This window comes from Hylobates moloch, unplaced genomic scaffold (genome assembly GCF_009828535.3).
Source record: "Hylobates moloch isolate HMO894 unplaced genomic scaffold, HMol_V3 SCAFFOLD_12, whole genome shotgun sequence".
Classification (NCBI taxonomy): Eukaryota; Metazoa; Chordata; class Mammalia; order Primates; family Hylobatidae; genus Hylobates; species Hylobates moloch.
In genome coordinates, this window is record NW_026652287.1 from 39,234,423 (window position 1) to 39,251,062 (window position 16,640).

The window sequence follows — 16,640 nt, forward strand, 5'->3', positions numbered from 1 at the left end:
GGAGTTGCGTCCTGACATCATTCCCATTTTACATATGAGGAAACTGAGGCACAGGGAGCTTAAGTGGCTTGGTGACACTGCGAGGAAGTGGCAGAACTGGAAGCAAATATCTTGGGACTTTTGTAAGAGGTGCCAGGACTGGCACATCCTAAGCCCTTCCACCTGCTGAGGATCATTCTTTAGGAAAAGCTGATAGGACGAGGTCTGGCTGGGGAAGAGGACTCCTGACTGCCTTCTCATCCTCCGCTTGTCTTTTCTGTCCACAGTGGGATGATTTCATGGAACTTGGCGGAAGCATCCCTGACACCCAACTGGAGCAGGTCATCGAGAACCAGAAGGCGAATCAATGCGCAGTGCTCATCTACACTTCGGGGACCATAGGCATGCCCAAGGGAGTGATGCTCAGTCATGACAACGTACGCCAAAGTCCCTTTGCTCTGGAGTGGTGGCCTTTGGGCTGTTTCTCTTGCTGGCTTCCAGGGGCAGGGTGGCATTCCAGGGTCTAGCACACAGTGTGGCTCCTTCACCATTGGGGGTTAGAGAGTAGCGTAGTTGCTTCACTTGGGGGCAGCAGAGTGCAGTGATTGAGATCAAGGAATGCTGGCCATGTCAAAAGCAGAAAAATGTCTGGCAGGGTATGCACCCAGCAGACAATGATGATTCCTCTGTGTGAGTCAGGAAGGTTGTGTGTGTGTGTGTGTGTGTGTGTGTGTGTGTACCCAGCAGACAATGATGATTCCTCTGTGTGAGTCAGGAAGGGTGTGTGTGTGTGTGTGTGTGTGTGTGTGTGTGTGTGTGTGTGTGTGTGTTTTGAGATGGAGTCTCGCTCTGTTGCCCAGGCTGGAGTGCAGTGGTGCAATCTTGGCTCACTGCAACCTCCGTTCAGGTGATTTTCCTGCCTCAGCCTTCCAAGTAGCTGGGATTACAGGCACCCGCCATCACGCCCGGCTAATTTTTGTATGTTTAGTAGAGACAGGGTTTCACCAAGTTGGCCAGGCTGGTCTTGAACTCCTGACCTCAGGTGATCCACCACCTTGGCCTCCCAAAGTGCTGGGATTACAGGCATAAGCCACCACCCCCAGCTTACTTTATTTTTCAGTTGTGTGTGTGTAGTTTTTGTTTGTTTTTTTGTGAGACCGAGTCTGGCTCTGTCCCCCAGGCTGGAGTGCAGTGGCACTCCACTCACTGCAACCCCTGCCTCCTGGGTTCAAGCAATTCTCATGCCTCAGCCTCCTGAGTATCTGGGACTACAAGCCAGTGCCACCACACCCAACTAATTTTTTGTATTTTGGGTAGAGATGGAGTTTCACCATGTTGACCAGGCTGGTCTCAAACTCCTGACCTCAAGTGATCTGCCTGCCTCGGCCTCCCAAAGTGTTGGGATTACAGGCGTGAGCCACTGCACCTGGTCTGTTTTTAAATTGTTTTTAGAGATGGGATCTTGCCATGTTGCCCAGGCTGGAGTGCAGTGACTACTCACAGGCACAATCATTGTGCACTTAAGCTTCAGACTCACAGGCTCAAGTGATCCTTCTGCCTCAGCCTCCCAAGTAGCTGGGTCTACAGGTGCATGCCACCACACCTGGCCTGCTGGTTTTTAAATGAAGCATTTCTACCTTATAAATGCTTCCCTGCTCCCCCCACCCTCAGCCTAGGGTAATAGTTACCAGCACACACTGGTGTCTGACCACCTCGGTGTTGGAATTCTGGCTTTGCTACTTGTAAGTAACCATGTAAGCTGGTGTGACATTGGTCATATGACATCACCAAACTGTGTGTCAGTTTGCCCATCTGTAAAATGGGGAGAGTAGAGTGCCCAATTCTGGCAGAGGGCCTGGCCCATGCAAGGTCAGCAATGGAAGATTGCAAAGGTCAGCCTCCACTTCCTTAATACACTGTCTCAGCTAGTGCTCTATAGCAAGGTGTGGAGCTAGGATCATCCCCCTGGGTCTGGAGGTCCCGATCCTAGATCCACACCTTGGAAATCTTTTCTGAATTTCTCATTTTAACATGAATCCAAATCTTTTGCCAACGCTGTCTCCTTCTTGCAGAACTCCTTTCCTCCTCCTGAATCTTAGCTCAAGGCCTCTTAGAAGTTTTCTGACTTTTCTACAACTATGGTTTTGACTCTCCCACACTGTCTGTGTGAGCAACATCGCAGGCCCAGGACTAAGGTCTACATGTAAATTAAAACTTGGCTTCCTGTAAAATTTGTCGCATAAATATATTTTGCTATAACAAGGAAAGCAGGCTTCAAGTTTGGCAATAAATCTTTGGAGTAAAAATGAAAAGTTCAGACATTACAGAAGCCCTTGGACTCAATTGCATGATGCATGATAGAGAAAAATTATTTTTGGCCCAGTCTCCATCATCGCTCCCCTGGACCTATGTGGTTGCTTTCATCCCATCCGGTTACCCACCTCCCATCCAACTCCCACCCTCACCCCCCAAGTCCATCCTCTCTACAGCCACCAGAGAGCACCCGTGAGCACCTGAGTCAAGTCCCAATCCTCCTCTGTCCGCAGCCCTCCATGGCTCCCACTTCCCTCCAGCTAAAAGCCCAAGTCTCCTGTGGCCCACAAGGCACTGCAAGCCTAGCCCCATCTCCCTTCTCCTCTCCTCTCCTCCCTCTCTCCCCCTTGCTCACTCTGTTCTAGCCAAACAGTCCTCCTCGCTGTTCCTCCAACACACCAGACAAGTCCTGACTCGAGGTCTTTGCATGAGCTCCGTGGGAAGTTTTTTTCCCTAGATAGCCACACAGCTTGTTCCCTCACCTCCTTCGGGTGGGTCTCTGCTCAGTGTCACTTCCTCAGTGAAGCCCTCCCTAACTTCCATGTTTCAAATAGCAAACAATAAACCACCCCATTACTACCTAATTCTCATTTGGCTACTTTTTTTCTTCCTTAGAATTTTTTGACACTGACATATTATATGCTCATTTGTTTATCAGGAACATCAGCTCCTTGAGGTCAGGGGTTTTCTGTCTTATTCACTACTGTAACTGCAATGCCTGATGAGCAGGAGGACTCAATCCACTTTTGGGAAATGAATGAATGAAAGAAATCTGATTAAACAGGATATCAGGATATTCCCCTCTATGCTGGCTAGTATTTATGCTTTTAGTGGCTGCATGTCTGGTAAGACATTCTCCTAGCACAAGGGTTATAAGCATAGATCCTGGAGCAAGACTGCCCACTTTTTAATGGGGCTGTTTTTTTTTTTTTTCTTATTAAGTTCCTTATAGATTCTGGATATTAGTCTTTTTTTTTTTTTTTGAAACAGAGTCTTGCTCTGTCATCCACGCTGGAGTGCAGTGAACACTATCTCGGCACACCGCAATGTCCACCTCCCGGGTTTAAGCGATTCTCCTGTCTCAGTATCCCAAGCAGCTGGGATTACAGGCACCCACCACCACGCCTGGCTAATTTTTGTATTTTTAGTAGAGATGGGGCTTCACTATGTTGGGCAGGCTGGTCTCGAACTCCTGACTTCAAGTGATCCACCCACCTCAGCCTCCCAAAGTGTTGGGATTACAAGTGTGAGCCATGGCGCCTGGCCAATATTAGTCCTTTACTTGATGCATAGTTGCAAATATTTTCTCCTATTCTGTAGGTTGTCTTTACTCTGTTGTTTCTTTTGCTGTGCAGAAGCTCTTGAGTTTAAGCCCCAATTGTCCATGTTTGGTTTTGTTGTATTTGCTTTTGTGGTCTTAGTCATAAATTCTCTGCCTAAGCCAAGGTCCAGAAGATTTTTTTCCTAGGTTTTCTTCTAGTTTCTTCATTCTTCTGCACATGGCTAGCCAGTTTTCCCAGCACCATTTATTGAATAGGATGTCCTTCCCCATTGTTTATTTTTGTTGACTTTGTCAAAAATCAGTTGGTTGTGTGTGGCTTAATTTTTGAGTTCTCTATTCTGTTCCATTGATCTCTGTGCCTATTTTTGTACCAGTACCATGCTGTTTTAGTTACTATAGCCTTGTAGTATAATTTGAAGTCAGGTAATGTGATGCCTCTAGCTGTGTTCTTTTTGCTTAGGATTGCTCTATTTGGGCTTTTTGGTTCCATATGAATTGTTTTATATAATTATGTGAAAAATCATATTGGTAATTTGATAGGAATTGTGATGAATCTGTAGATTGCTTTGGGCAGTATGGTCATGTTAACAATGTTGATTCTTCCTGTCCATGAGCATGGAATGTTTTTCCATTTGTGTCATCTGTGATTTCTTTCATCAATGTTTTGAAAAGTTATTCTCATAGAAGTCTTTCATCTCCTTGGTTAAATGTGTCTGTGAGTATTTTATTTTTTGTGTAGCTATTGTAAATGGGATTGAATTCTTGATTTGGTTCTCAACTTGAACATTATTAGTGTATAGAAATGCTACTGATTTTTGTACATTGATTTTGTATCCTGAAACTTTATTGAAGTCATTTATCTAGGAGTGTTTTGGAGGAATCTTTAGGGTTTTCTAGATACGGAATCATATCATTGGTGAACAAAGATAATTTGACTTCCTCTCTTCCTATTTTCCTATTCATATATCTTTTATTTCTTGCTTGTGCCTGATTGCTCTGGCTAGGACTTCTAGTACAGCAGTGGTGAAAGTGGATATCCTTGTCTTGTTTCAGTTCTTAGAGGGAATGCTTCCAACTTTTGCCCATTCAATATGATGTTTGCTGCAGGTTTGTCATAGACAGCTATTATTATTTTGAGGTATATTCCTTGATGCCTAGTTTGTTGAGGGTTTTTATCATAAAGAATGTTGGATTTTGTCAAATGCTTTTTCTGCAGCCATTGAGATGATCATATGGCTTTTGGTTTTAATTCTGTGTATGTGATGAATCACATTTATTAATTTGTGTATGTTGAACCATCCTTGCATCCCAGGAATAAAGCCCACCTAAAAAGTATCTTTATTTTCATTTGTTTCAAAGATTGTTTTTATTGCTTCCTTAATTTGTTTACCCAAAAGTCATTAAGGAGCAAGTTGCTTAGTTTCCATGTATTTGTGTGGTTTTGAGGGTTCCTCTTGGTATTGATTTCCAATTATATTCCACTGTGGTCTGAGAAGATGCTTGGTATGATTTTGATTTTTTTAAATTTATTAAGACTTTCATTGTGGCCTAGCATGTGGTTAATCTTAGAGAATGTTCCATGTGCAGATGAGAAAAATGTATATTCAGTGGTCACTGGGTGGAGTATTCTGAAGATGTCTATTAGGTCCATTTGGTCAAATGTTCAATTTAGTCTAGAATTTCTTTATTTTCTGCCTCAATGTTCTGTCTGTCAGTGGGGTGTTGAAGTCTCTCACAATTATTGTATGGCTATCTTTTAAGTCTAGTAGTACTTGTCTTATAAATCTGGGGGACCTGATGTTAGGAGGATGGTTAGATCTTCTGGTTGAATTTAACTCTTTATCATTATATAATGCCTTTCTTTGTTTTTTTTTTCTTAACTGTCATTAGTTTACAATCTGTTTTATTGGATAAAACAATAGCACCCTCTCATCTTATTTGTTTTCTGTTTGCATGATAGATCTTTCTCCGTCCCTTTACTTTGAGCCTCTGAGTGTCATTACATGTTAGATGGGTCTCTTGAAGGCAGCAGCAGGTTGGGTCTTATTTATTATTTTTTTTATCAAATTTGTCACTCTATGTCTTTTAAGTGCTGTATTTAGGATGTTTATGTTCAAGGTTAATATTGAGATGTGAGGTTTTGTTCCTGTCATAGTGTTTTTAGCTGGTTGCTTTGTAGTCTTGATTGTGTAGTTGCTTTATAGGGTCTGTGGGCTTTGTACTTACATATACTTTTATGGTAGCAAGTATTGTTCTTTCGTTTTCATGTTTAGAACTCCTTTGAGCATTTCTTTTCAGGCTGATCTAGTGATGACAAATACCTTTACATTTGCTTATCTGAGAAATATTTTATTTCCCATTTATGAAACTTAGTTTGGTGGGATATAAAATTATTGGCTGGCATTTATTTTTCTTTAAGAAGGCTAAAAATGGGCCTCAATCTCTTCTGGTTTGTGAGGTTTCTGCTAAGAAATCCACTGTACATCTGATGGAATTTCCTTTATATGTAATTTGGCCCTTTTCTCTAGCTGCCTTTAAGATTTTTTTCTTCCACATTGACCTTGGTCTGATGACTATATGCCTTGGGGGTGGCCATATTGTATAGCATCTCACGGGAGTTATCTGGATTTCTCATATCTAGATGTCGACCTCTCTACCAAGATTAGGTAAATTTTCCTGTATTACTCCCTCAAATATGTTTTCCAAGTTGCTTAATTTTTCTTCTTTTCTCTCAGGAATGCATTTAAGTCATAGGTTTGGTTGCTTTACATAATCCCATATTTCTCAAATACTTTGGGTTTTTTATTTCTTTTTTCTTTACTTTTGTCTGAGTTGTTTGAAAGATCATTCTTCAAGCTCTGAAATTCTTTCTTCTGCTTGGTCTAGTCTAACTATATTTTTAAATTTCTGTAGTGAAACTTTCAATTCCAGAAGTTCAATTTGGTTTTTTCTTAATATACCTATGTTGTATTTCATATATTGAAGTGTTTTTCTAGTTTCCTTATATTGGATTCTAACTTTCTCTTGGATCTCATTAAGTTTCCTTGAAATTCATATTTTGAATTCTTTATCTGTCATTTCAAACATTTCAATCTGGTGAGGACCCATTGCTAGAGAACTGGTGAGATTCTTTGGAGGTGTTGAAACACTCTGGCTTTTTCTACTGCCAGATTTCTTGCACTGATTCCTTCTTATCTGAGGAAGCTGTCACTTCTTGTTTTTGAATCTTCTATTGTTTGGATGGGGCCTTTGTATTTTTTAATTCTAGTTTCCCTTGAGGGTATGGCTGTGGTGTATGTTGTGTACGATTGTATGGCCTTGCTTCTGAGTGCTTTTGGGGGCCAAAGGTCTGTATGGGTTCCATGGTTGTGGATAGCTTCTATGCAGTGGCTAAGGTCTGTATGGGTTCCATGATTATGGACAGCTTCTGTGCAGTGGCTAATGTCTGTATGGATTCCATGGCTGTGGACAGCTTCTGTGCAGTGGCTAAGGTCTGTATGAATTCCATGGCTGTGGACAGCTTCTGTGCAGTGGCTAAGGTCTGTATGGGTTCCATGATTGTGGATAGCTTCTGTGCAGTGGCTTTCTCAGATGCTGCTTGTTGTAATGATGTAATGGACATAACAGCCAACACTATCTCCTGCAGGACTGAGGGTGTGGAGGTCTCAGGAGGTTTATCTCATGCACTGTCAAGAAACCCTTCCAGTAGCAAGATTTTTGTTTGGTGGTGTAGTGCAGGATGCAGTCCAGTAGATCGCACTTAAAAGTTAGAACCAGCAGGTAGGCTGCCAAGTAGGCATGCATACCCTGATGGAGGTAGCAGGAAGAGATCATGATGGGGCGCACTGAGGTCTCAGGGGTAGGGGCAGGGAGTGCACCAGCTCCTTGTCCTGAGCCAGCAGGAATGCAGTCCACTTCTCTATCACACCCCTGTCATGGGGCTCACAGTCTTCTGTTTATAAAGGCTTCATCCTTTGGTTCTTGGCAGCAGTGTGGGGTGTGATGGCAGGTGGGAAATGACCCCTTCTCCATGTCTTTTCCCAGGCATGGGTGCTGCCCACTCCAGTGGTTTGTGCCACACCCACATTTCCTTTGTCCCAAGGGCAGCTTTGGTGGGCTGCGGTCTCCTCCTCCTTTAGGGGCTACCCATGCCAAGGGTTAGATCTTCAGGGATCCTGTGGCCCCCCCAGAGGCTCACTGGTCCCCTGTGCTTGCCAAAGTCACAGCAGATTGTGGGGTATGTTTGTGGGGAATCTGGTGGTGCAGTGGGTCAAGGGCAGAGAATCCCCAGGCAGGGCAGTGGCACCACAGGTGCACAACCAATATGGTGCCTGCTGTCTCAGTTCAGGTCTGAGGAGGGTGTGGGCATGCCTGTGTGAACTGACCACCTGGTTCTCTGTCTCTGGGAAGTTCTCTAATCAGCACCAATGGTGTTGGCCTGGGTTGCAAGGGCAGAGGAGCTCCCTGGCAGTTTAGTGATCAGGATATTGTCAAAGGGGAGTGGGGAGCCCACCTATCTTTTCCATGGGGCTCTGAGTTCCTCAGGAGCTGCTCTTTGCCAGGCCCTTGCAGCTTTCCTTTTCCATGCCGCAGCTTCTTCCTGTGGGCACTCCAATAGGTCCTGCCTCTCTTTCCTCCATTTTCAGTTCAAAATGTATCCATTTACCAGTAACTGATCTTCTTCCTGAAAACTGACATCTGATGTCCCTTGTCAGCCATCATATATCAATTACACTGTTAGCAAGTGGCAGATTCTCATTCATATCCTTCTGATTCCCAACCACAAGGCTTTCCACAATAGGGAAGATGACACTTGTCAGCCAGGCTGAGCTCAGGCCACAGGGCTCTGGGCAGGGTCATGCTGTCCGTGGGTAGCTTACAGGACCAACATGAGGACATCACTCTTGAACTTTTTTTTTTTTTGAGACAGAGTCTGCTCTGTCGCCCAGGTTGGAGAGCAGTGGCACAATCTCGACTCACTGCAACCTCTGCCTCCCAATTTCAAGCAATTCCCCCACCTCAGCCTCCCAAGTAGCAGGGATTACAGGCGTGTGCCAACACACCCAGCTAATTTTTGTATTATTAGTAGAGACAGGGTTTCACCACGTTGGCCAGGCTGGTCTCGAACTCCTGACATCAGGTGATCCACCCGCCTTGGCCTCCCAAAGTGCTGGGATTACAAACATGAGCCACCATGCTTGGCCATCACTCTTGAACTTCTTAACATGGTGGCTGACTCCCCCAACAGCAAGTGGTCCCAAAGATTTGTCAGTCCCAGAATTTCCACAGCATCCCTTCTGCTCCTTTCTGTCAGTCAAAACAAATCACTGGACCAATTCTGTCTCAAAGGAAAGAGAAACAAATTCCACCTCAGAATGGGAGGAGTAGCAGAGAATCTGTGGCTCTGTTTAATCTACCACATATACATGAAATGCTTAGAACAATCCCTGGCATATAGGAAGCCACGTCAAGGATAGCTATTAATATTGTATTTGGCTGGGTGCAGTGGCTTAGGTATGTAATCCCAGCACTTTGGGAGGCCGAGACAGGAGGATTGCTTAAGGCCAGGATTGTTCGAGAGAAGCCTGGGAAACACAGCAAGACCTCATCTCTATAAAAATGTTTTAAAAATTAGCTGGGCATGGTGGCACATGCCTGTAGTCCCAGCTACTTGGGAGGCTAAAGTGAGAAGATCCCTTGAGCCCAGGAGTTCGAGGCTGCAGTGAGCTATGATGCTGCCACTGCACTCCAGCCTAGGTGACAGAGTGAGGCCCTGTCTCATCATCATCTTTATAGCAAGAAGTTAAAGGTAGCCTTAGATTCTTGCCAGATGTCTACAGCTCAGTGTTTCTCCCATGTATGGAACACTATGTTCTGTGCTCAGATAAACACATTTTAACCCCTCACTAAAACCCCACGAAGAAAATTTTTTCACTAACCCTTTTACAGACGAGAAAACTGAGGCTCAGACAAAGGAAATTACTCGGTCAGGATCACAGAGCAAGGGAAGCTCTGAACTGAGATCTGAACCAGGAGTGTCTAAACCATTGTACATCACAGACTATACACACCAAGCCCCTTCTCTCAACAAAAGTGTGCTATGTTCCTTGAACCCTGGACTGTGCATGACAAGGTTTATGGGAGCTTTCATCCTGAGCCCAGGGAAAGAAGTAGAACTAGCCTTGAGGGATATTTTGGGCTGACTGCTTTATGTCCTTTACTGCAGTTAACCATTCCTTCTATTTCCTCATTCATTCAACAAAAATTCAGTGAGCACCTAGTATGTACTGGGGAATATTCCAAGAGCAGGGGAAACAGCAGCAAACAAGACAGACTCAATCTGGACCTTGGGAACAGATAAGAAATGAACAAATGAAAACATTCAGTTTGTGTGACATGGTACCTACAGACTTAGGCAGTCAATGGCACTTTCACCTTAGATGGTGTGAGATGGCCCTTCTAAGGAGGTGACATTTGAGCTGAGACTTAATGTTCAAGAAGTAGCCAGCCATGGGGGTGGGGGGCAGTGAGGGAAAAGGCTGAAGAAAGAGCATTCCAAGCAGAGGGAATAGCCAGTGCAAAGGCCCTGAGGCTGGACCATGCCTGATGCATTGGAGGAACAGCAAGGAGGTCTGGGTGGCTGGATTACAAAGTAACTATTCGCCAGAGATTTATGACACTAGTGAGAAATATAAGTGACAAAATTATAGGTACACTAAAACTTTATATCCACATATGCATTGGAGAAAGAAAAATGCTAATAATGCTAATTGCTAGGGTGTTTATATGATGGGATTACGGGTAGCTTTTTTGTTTGACCATGTTGGTTCCATGGTTCTATATTGGACCTGAGAAGCCTCTGTCCCCACTTTAAAGATGAAGCAATAAAGGCCACAGGGGATTTTAAGTAAATAGCCCAAATGTCTAGCAAACAGTGGAGTCAGGGTTTGACTCTGGGATACCTGCTGAATCCAGTTTTCTGAGTTCTGTTATTGGACCCAAGGGTGTCTGCAACCTCCCCACTCCTAAAGCTGCCTGCTAAATTTTGCAACTCCTCCTAACTTCAGGCAAGTTAGTTAAGGACTCTGTGCTTCTGTTTTCACATAATTCTCCCTAATTATAAAAACCGTTAGACCTGGGGCTTCACCCAAAAAAATCTGTCGAATGATTAACAACCATCTACTCACCTGGGCTGCCCAAGAGGATGAAGTGGGAGCCCCAGGTCCTTATTCGATCTTACCTTGAGAGCATCTGCTTGAGCAAAGTATGTGAGCGCCCCAATCTTTATGGGTACCCAGATGTCCATCATCTGTGCTGCAATGTGGCTGAGTGGGAGGTAGCTGACCACCGTCTCATGCTTTTCTGTCAGTTTAAAGTCCTTTGCCACTGCTCCTGCCATCCACGTGATCTGTAACATAAGGGACATCCAAGGTGCCTTATACTGACTTATGAAAAAACAACACACACACACACACACACACACACGCACTCAGCCAGACTGCAGCACAGACGATGGACATCTGGGTACCCGTAAAGATCGGGGCACTCACATACTTTAGGCTTAAGCACATGCTCTCAAGGTAAGATCGAATAAGGACCTGGGGCCCCCACTTCATCCTCTTGGGCAGCCCAGATGAGTAGATGGTTGTTAATCATTTGACAGATTTTTTGGGTGAAGCTCCACAAATTTTGGGAGAATTATAGTTACTGACCCCCAGGTGTTATGATGATTAAATGACTTGGTGTTTGTAAAGTACAAAGACAGTGTCTTGGTCATAGTAGGTGCTTTATAAGTGTTTACTTAGTTTATTTATTTAGCTAAATACATTTAAAATAGCCCTCCAGGCTGGGCATGGTCACTCACATCTGTAAACCTAGCACTTTGGGAGGCTGAGGCGGGAGGTCGCTGGAGGCCAGGAGTTTGAGGCCAAGCTGGAAAACATACTGAGACCCCCTCTCTACAAAAAAAGTTAAAAAAATTAGCTGGGTGTGGTGGTGTGTGCCTGTAGTCCCAGTTACTCAAGAGGCTGAGATGGGAGGATTCCTTGAACCCAGGAGTTTGAGGCTGCAGTGAGCTGTGATCACACCACTGCACTCCAGTCTGGGTGACAGAGTGAGGCCCTGTCTGAAAAATAAATAAATAAAAATTAAAAATAAAATGGCCCTTCTATGAGGGTGAGGCATCTTGGATTGTCCCCTATGTTACAGATCACGTGGATGGCAGGAGCAGTGGCAAAGGACTTTAAACTGACAGAAAAGCATGAGACGGTGGTCAGCTACCTCCCACTCAGCCACATTGCAGCACAGATGATGGACATCTGGGTACCCATAAAGATTGGGGCGCTCACATACTTTGCTCAAGCAGATGCTCTCAAGGTAAGATTGAGTAAGGAGCTGGGGCTCCCACTTCATCCTCTTGGGCAGCCCAGGTGAGTAGATGGTTGTTAATCATTTGATAGATTTTTTGGGTGAAGCCCCAGGTCTAACGGTTAATGCTCTATTTAGAAGCATTAAAAACAAGACCACGCACAGTGGCTCAATCTGTAATCCCAGCACTCTAGGAGGCCAAGGTGGGCAGATTGCTTGAGCTCAGGAGTTGAGACCAGCCTGAGCAAGATGGCGAAACCCCGTCTCTACAAAAACCAATAATAATAGTAAATTTTTCTAAAAAGCAAAAAACACCTGACTAAATAAAACAACTTTTCTTTTTTAACCAGCTGGCTACATTCTCCTAGTTTTTATCTTTATCCAAGTCAGGGCATCCATGTATGGTTATGTAAATTGAACACTGAACAACCCAAGACAAAGATGTACTTGGTATTGAAAGTGTGTGTGTGTGTGTGTGTGTGTGTGTGTGTGTGTGTGTGTGTTTATAAGTCAGTATTCCCAAATCTAAAAAGATCCAAAAAACAGGAGTTTTTGGCAGCAAAGTCTGATCTGAATTGATATGATGTTGTTTGTGGTCTTCATTTTATTCCACTTACTGGGATTATGCATATATTTGTAGAATTTTTATACCACCTTTTCTTGACTTATACCCTTTAAGTATTATCTTTTGCCTTTCTATTGTGGTGAGGATTTAGCTCCCTTCCTCTCCCGTCTTCTCATTTCTCTTTCCCCATTCTCTCAATATAAATTATTCTTAGTTAACTGAGCCAAGTAGTTTATTATATGATTCCATTTCCTGTTTGGTACAACTTTTTGTTTTTCCCAGAATTAATAGTTGCCTTTCTTTTCCAATTTGGTGAAGTTTTTGCATACATGTCCAGTTGCTCCATCTGATCTGTCACATGCTTATCAATATTCTCCAAATGTTCAAATATTCATTGCATTATTATTATTATTATTTGAGATGGAGTCTTGCTCTGTTGCCCAGGCTGGAGTGCAGTGCCATGATCTCGGCTCACCGCAACCTCTGTCTTCCGGGTTTAAGCAATTCTCGTGCCTCAGCCTCCCAAGTAGCTGCCACCATGCCTGGCTGATTTTTGTATTTTTAGTAGAGATGGGGTTTCACAATTTTGGCCAGACTGGTCTCAAACTCCTGACCTCAGGTGAGCCTTGGCCTCCCAAAGTGCTGGGATTACAGGCATGAGCCACTGCACCCAGCTTCATTGCATTATTTTTTTCCTCCATCATTTTGCACTTAGCTGGACTGTTGTTTTAGGTTGTCCTAGGTTGGGTACCCTAGAAGCAAAATCTGAGTTGGAGATCTTTGTGATTTATCAATGGGGAGCTCTCAGGCGAAAACCAAAAGGAAGTGAGGAGAAAAGGATAAGCTGGGGGAAAAAACAAGAAATGACGTACATTCAGCTGGATTGTAACTTCAGACTGATCCCATAGGAAGCTCTGAGGCATGAGTGACACCAGAGTTGTTCCACTTTGAGGCAAGGAGGCTGTGCTTTTGTAACTCCAATTCAGATAGTCATTGGCTGTGGGCTCAGGCACCCATGTGGGATAGGGAGCATAACTTCCCAGTTATTTCTAAGTAAGGGCAGTTTTCTGGAAAAGAGGGAACCATGGGCCACTAGAGATCTGATAGGACATCAACAGCATCTTCTACAAGCTGCCATACAGGGATATCCCTTCTTCCCACTCCTGGGTTGGATCCTCTATTTTCTGGGGTCTTTGCCTTCTTTTTTTGGATTATTCCTTGATTTAGCTGGATGTCATTCATTGGTAGGTTTTGCAAAGTAGTTATGTGAGAGAACACTTTGATTGCTTTTCTAAATATTGTTTTCATTTTTTTTTAGAGAAAAGATCGTGCTCTGTCACCCAGCCTGGAATACAGTGGCATGATCATAGCTTACTGCAGCCTTAAATTCCTGGGCTCAAGGGATCCTCCCACCTCAGCCTCCCCTGTAGCCAGGACTACAGGCATGTGCCACCATGCCTGACTAATTTGTTTTACAGTGATTTTCTACATGTCTAGACTTTGCAAACGGAGCCAGAAAAGAACTCTGACATTTTCCCCAAGTTACATTCTCTGAATTAGTTTCCTGTTAATGCCACAACAAATGAACAGAAACTTTGTGACTTAAAACAATATTTATTTATTTATTTATTTAGAGATGGAGTCTTGTTCTGTCACCCAGGCTGGAGTGCAGTGGCAGTGGTGTGATCTCAACTCACTGCAACCTCCACCTCCGGGTTAAACGGTTCTCATGTCTCAGTCTCCCAAGCCGGGATTACAGGCGTGCACCACCACGCCCAGCTAATTTTTGTATTTTTAGTAGAGACAGGATTTCACCATGTTGGCAAGGCTTGTCCTGAACTCTTGACCTCAAGTGATCTGCCTGCCTCAGCCTCCCAAAGTGCTGGGATTACAGGCATGAGCAAGTGCGCCTGGTCCATTTATTATCTTATAGTTCTGGTGGTCAGAAGTCTGAAAATGGTCTCACTGGGCTAAAATCAATGTCATCAGGGCTGCATTCCTTCTAGAGGCTCTTGGGGAGAATCCATTTCCATGCCTTTTCCAGCTTCTAGAGGCCACCTATGTTTCTTATCTCAGGGCCCCTTCCTCCATCTTCACAGCCAGCAGTGCAGCCTCTTCCCCTCTCTGACTCTGACTCTCCTGCTTCCCTCTTATAAGGACCCTGTGATAACGATAACACTGGGCCCCCCAGATCATCCAGGATGATCTCCCATCTCAAGATTCTTAACTTAATCCCATCTACAAAGTCCTTTTTGCCATGAAAGATTATATATTCACAGGTCCCAGGAGTTAGAACGTGGACATCTTTAGGGGGCCATTATTTTGCCTTCCACACTCTCCGTCAAGCAGGCTAAATCTTAGGGCCTTTGTACGTGCTTCTAGAAGGTTCTTTCTCTTGTTCTTTGCAGGGCTGACTCTTCTTTGTCACTTAGCTCTCTGCTAAATATTTCCTTGGCCCCTCTCAATCCCTCTCATATGCCCCATGCTCAGTGCCTGAGATGTGTTAGGTCTTCAATACATATTTCCTTTCTTGTCTGAATACATAATACATACACATTTACCTACAGGACCTGAGAAGTTCCCATTTTCCCACATCCTTACCAACTCCTAATATTGTCAAAATGTTTAAAACTTGTCAATCTGAATAGTGACAAAAGTGTCTTAGTATTTTCCGAAATTTCCAGACTGTTTTCTGAAGTGCACCAGAAATGTGCGAAGGTTAGTTTCTCTATATCTTCACTAACGCATGTTATTATGTTTTATTATTATTGCCATTCTAATTTGAATTTCCTTGATGATTAATGATAGTGAGCATCTCTTCATGTGTTTATTGACCATTTACATATCTTCTTTGGAAAAAGAAATCTGCTCAAATAGTTTGGCCATTTAAAAATTTGGTTGCTCTTTCTGTGCTAGCATGACTAGTAAAAAGAAAAGTAAAAGCTGGGCATGGTGGCTCACGCCTGTAATCCTAGCACTTTGGGAGGCCAAGGCAGGCAGATTGCTTAAGGTCAACAGTTTAAGACCAGACACCAGCATGGTGAAACTCCGTCTCTTCCGTCTCTACTATTAAAAAAAAAAAAAAAAATTAGCCAGGCGTGGTGGTGTGCACCTGTAATCCCAGCTACTCAGGAGGCTGAGACAGGAGAATAGCTCAAACCTGGGAGGCAAAGGCTGCAGTGAGCCGAGATGGTACCACTGGACTCCAGCCTGGGCGACAGAGGGAGACTGTGTCAAAAAAAAAAAAAAAAAAAAGGAAAGGAAAGGAAGGCAAGGGAAGGGAAGGGAGGGGAAGGGAGGGGAGGGGAGGGGAGAAAGAAGGAAAGAAAGGAGGGAGGGAGGAAAAAAGAAAAAGAGGAAGGAAGGAAGGAAAGAAAGAAAGAAAAAGAAAGAAAGAAAAAGAAAGAAAGAAAAGAAAAAAGAAAATTAAAAATGAAAAAAATTGGTTGCATATCTAATCTTGCTGAGTGTTAAGGGTTCTTTATGTATTCTGGTTACAAATCCTTTACCAAATTTGTGCTTTGCAAATACTTTCTCTCAGTTCTATGGCTTGTTGTTTCCTCAATAATCTTTTGAAGAGGAAAAAGTGTTTAAGTTGGATGAAATTTGATTTATCTATTTTCTTTTATGCTTTTGGTATCATATCTAGGAAATCTTTGCCTACTCTAAAGTCACAGATTTTCTTCTACGTTTTCTTCCAAAAGGCTTTTAGTTTGAGCTCTTACATTTAGGGCTATAATGCATTTTGAGGTAATTTTCACGTTTGGTGAGAAATAAGGCTCTAATCCTAAGTTTTGTGGAAGTGTTTGTTTGTTTTATTTTGTTTTGCATTTGAATAGTCCCCCCCACTAAATTGCCTTGGCATTTTGTTGAAAATCAATTGATCATAAATGTAAGGTTTTGTTTCTGGATCTTCTATTTTGTTCCACTGATCTGCATATCTGTCTTTACGCCAAAGCCACAATGACTTGATTACACTAGCTTGATAGCAGGATGGCTAACTCTTCCTGGTTTGCCTGGGACTTCCCCAGTTTTAAAACAGAAAGTTTCACATTCAGATATTCCTGCAGTTCTGGGTAAACCAGGACGGTTGTTCACCCTACTTTGGAATAAATTTTAAAATCAGGTAGTAAG

At 43.4% G+C, this 16,640-nt stretch overlaps 1 protein-coding gene across 5 annotated transcripts in view; it reads left to right on the plus strand.

The window, feature by feature from the left end:
* The window catches only part of ACSBG2 (acyl-CoA synthetase bubblegum family member 2), a 96,831-nt gene that overhangs the window by 68,621 nt on the left and 11,570 nt on the right, over positions 1-16,640 (plus strand). For all 5 annotated transcript variants that reach the window (XM_058425116.1, XM_032169391.2, XM_032169389.2 and 2 more), the window contains 2 exons: positions 267-416; positions 11,783-11,950. In XM_058425116.1, coding sequence (XP_058281099.1) covers positions 267-416; positions 11,783-11,950 — 318 coding nt within the window. The remainder of the gene's footprint in view (positions 1-266; positions 417-11,782; positions 11,951-16,640) is intronic.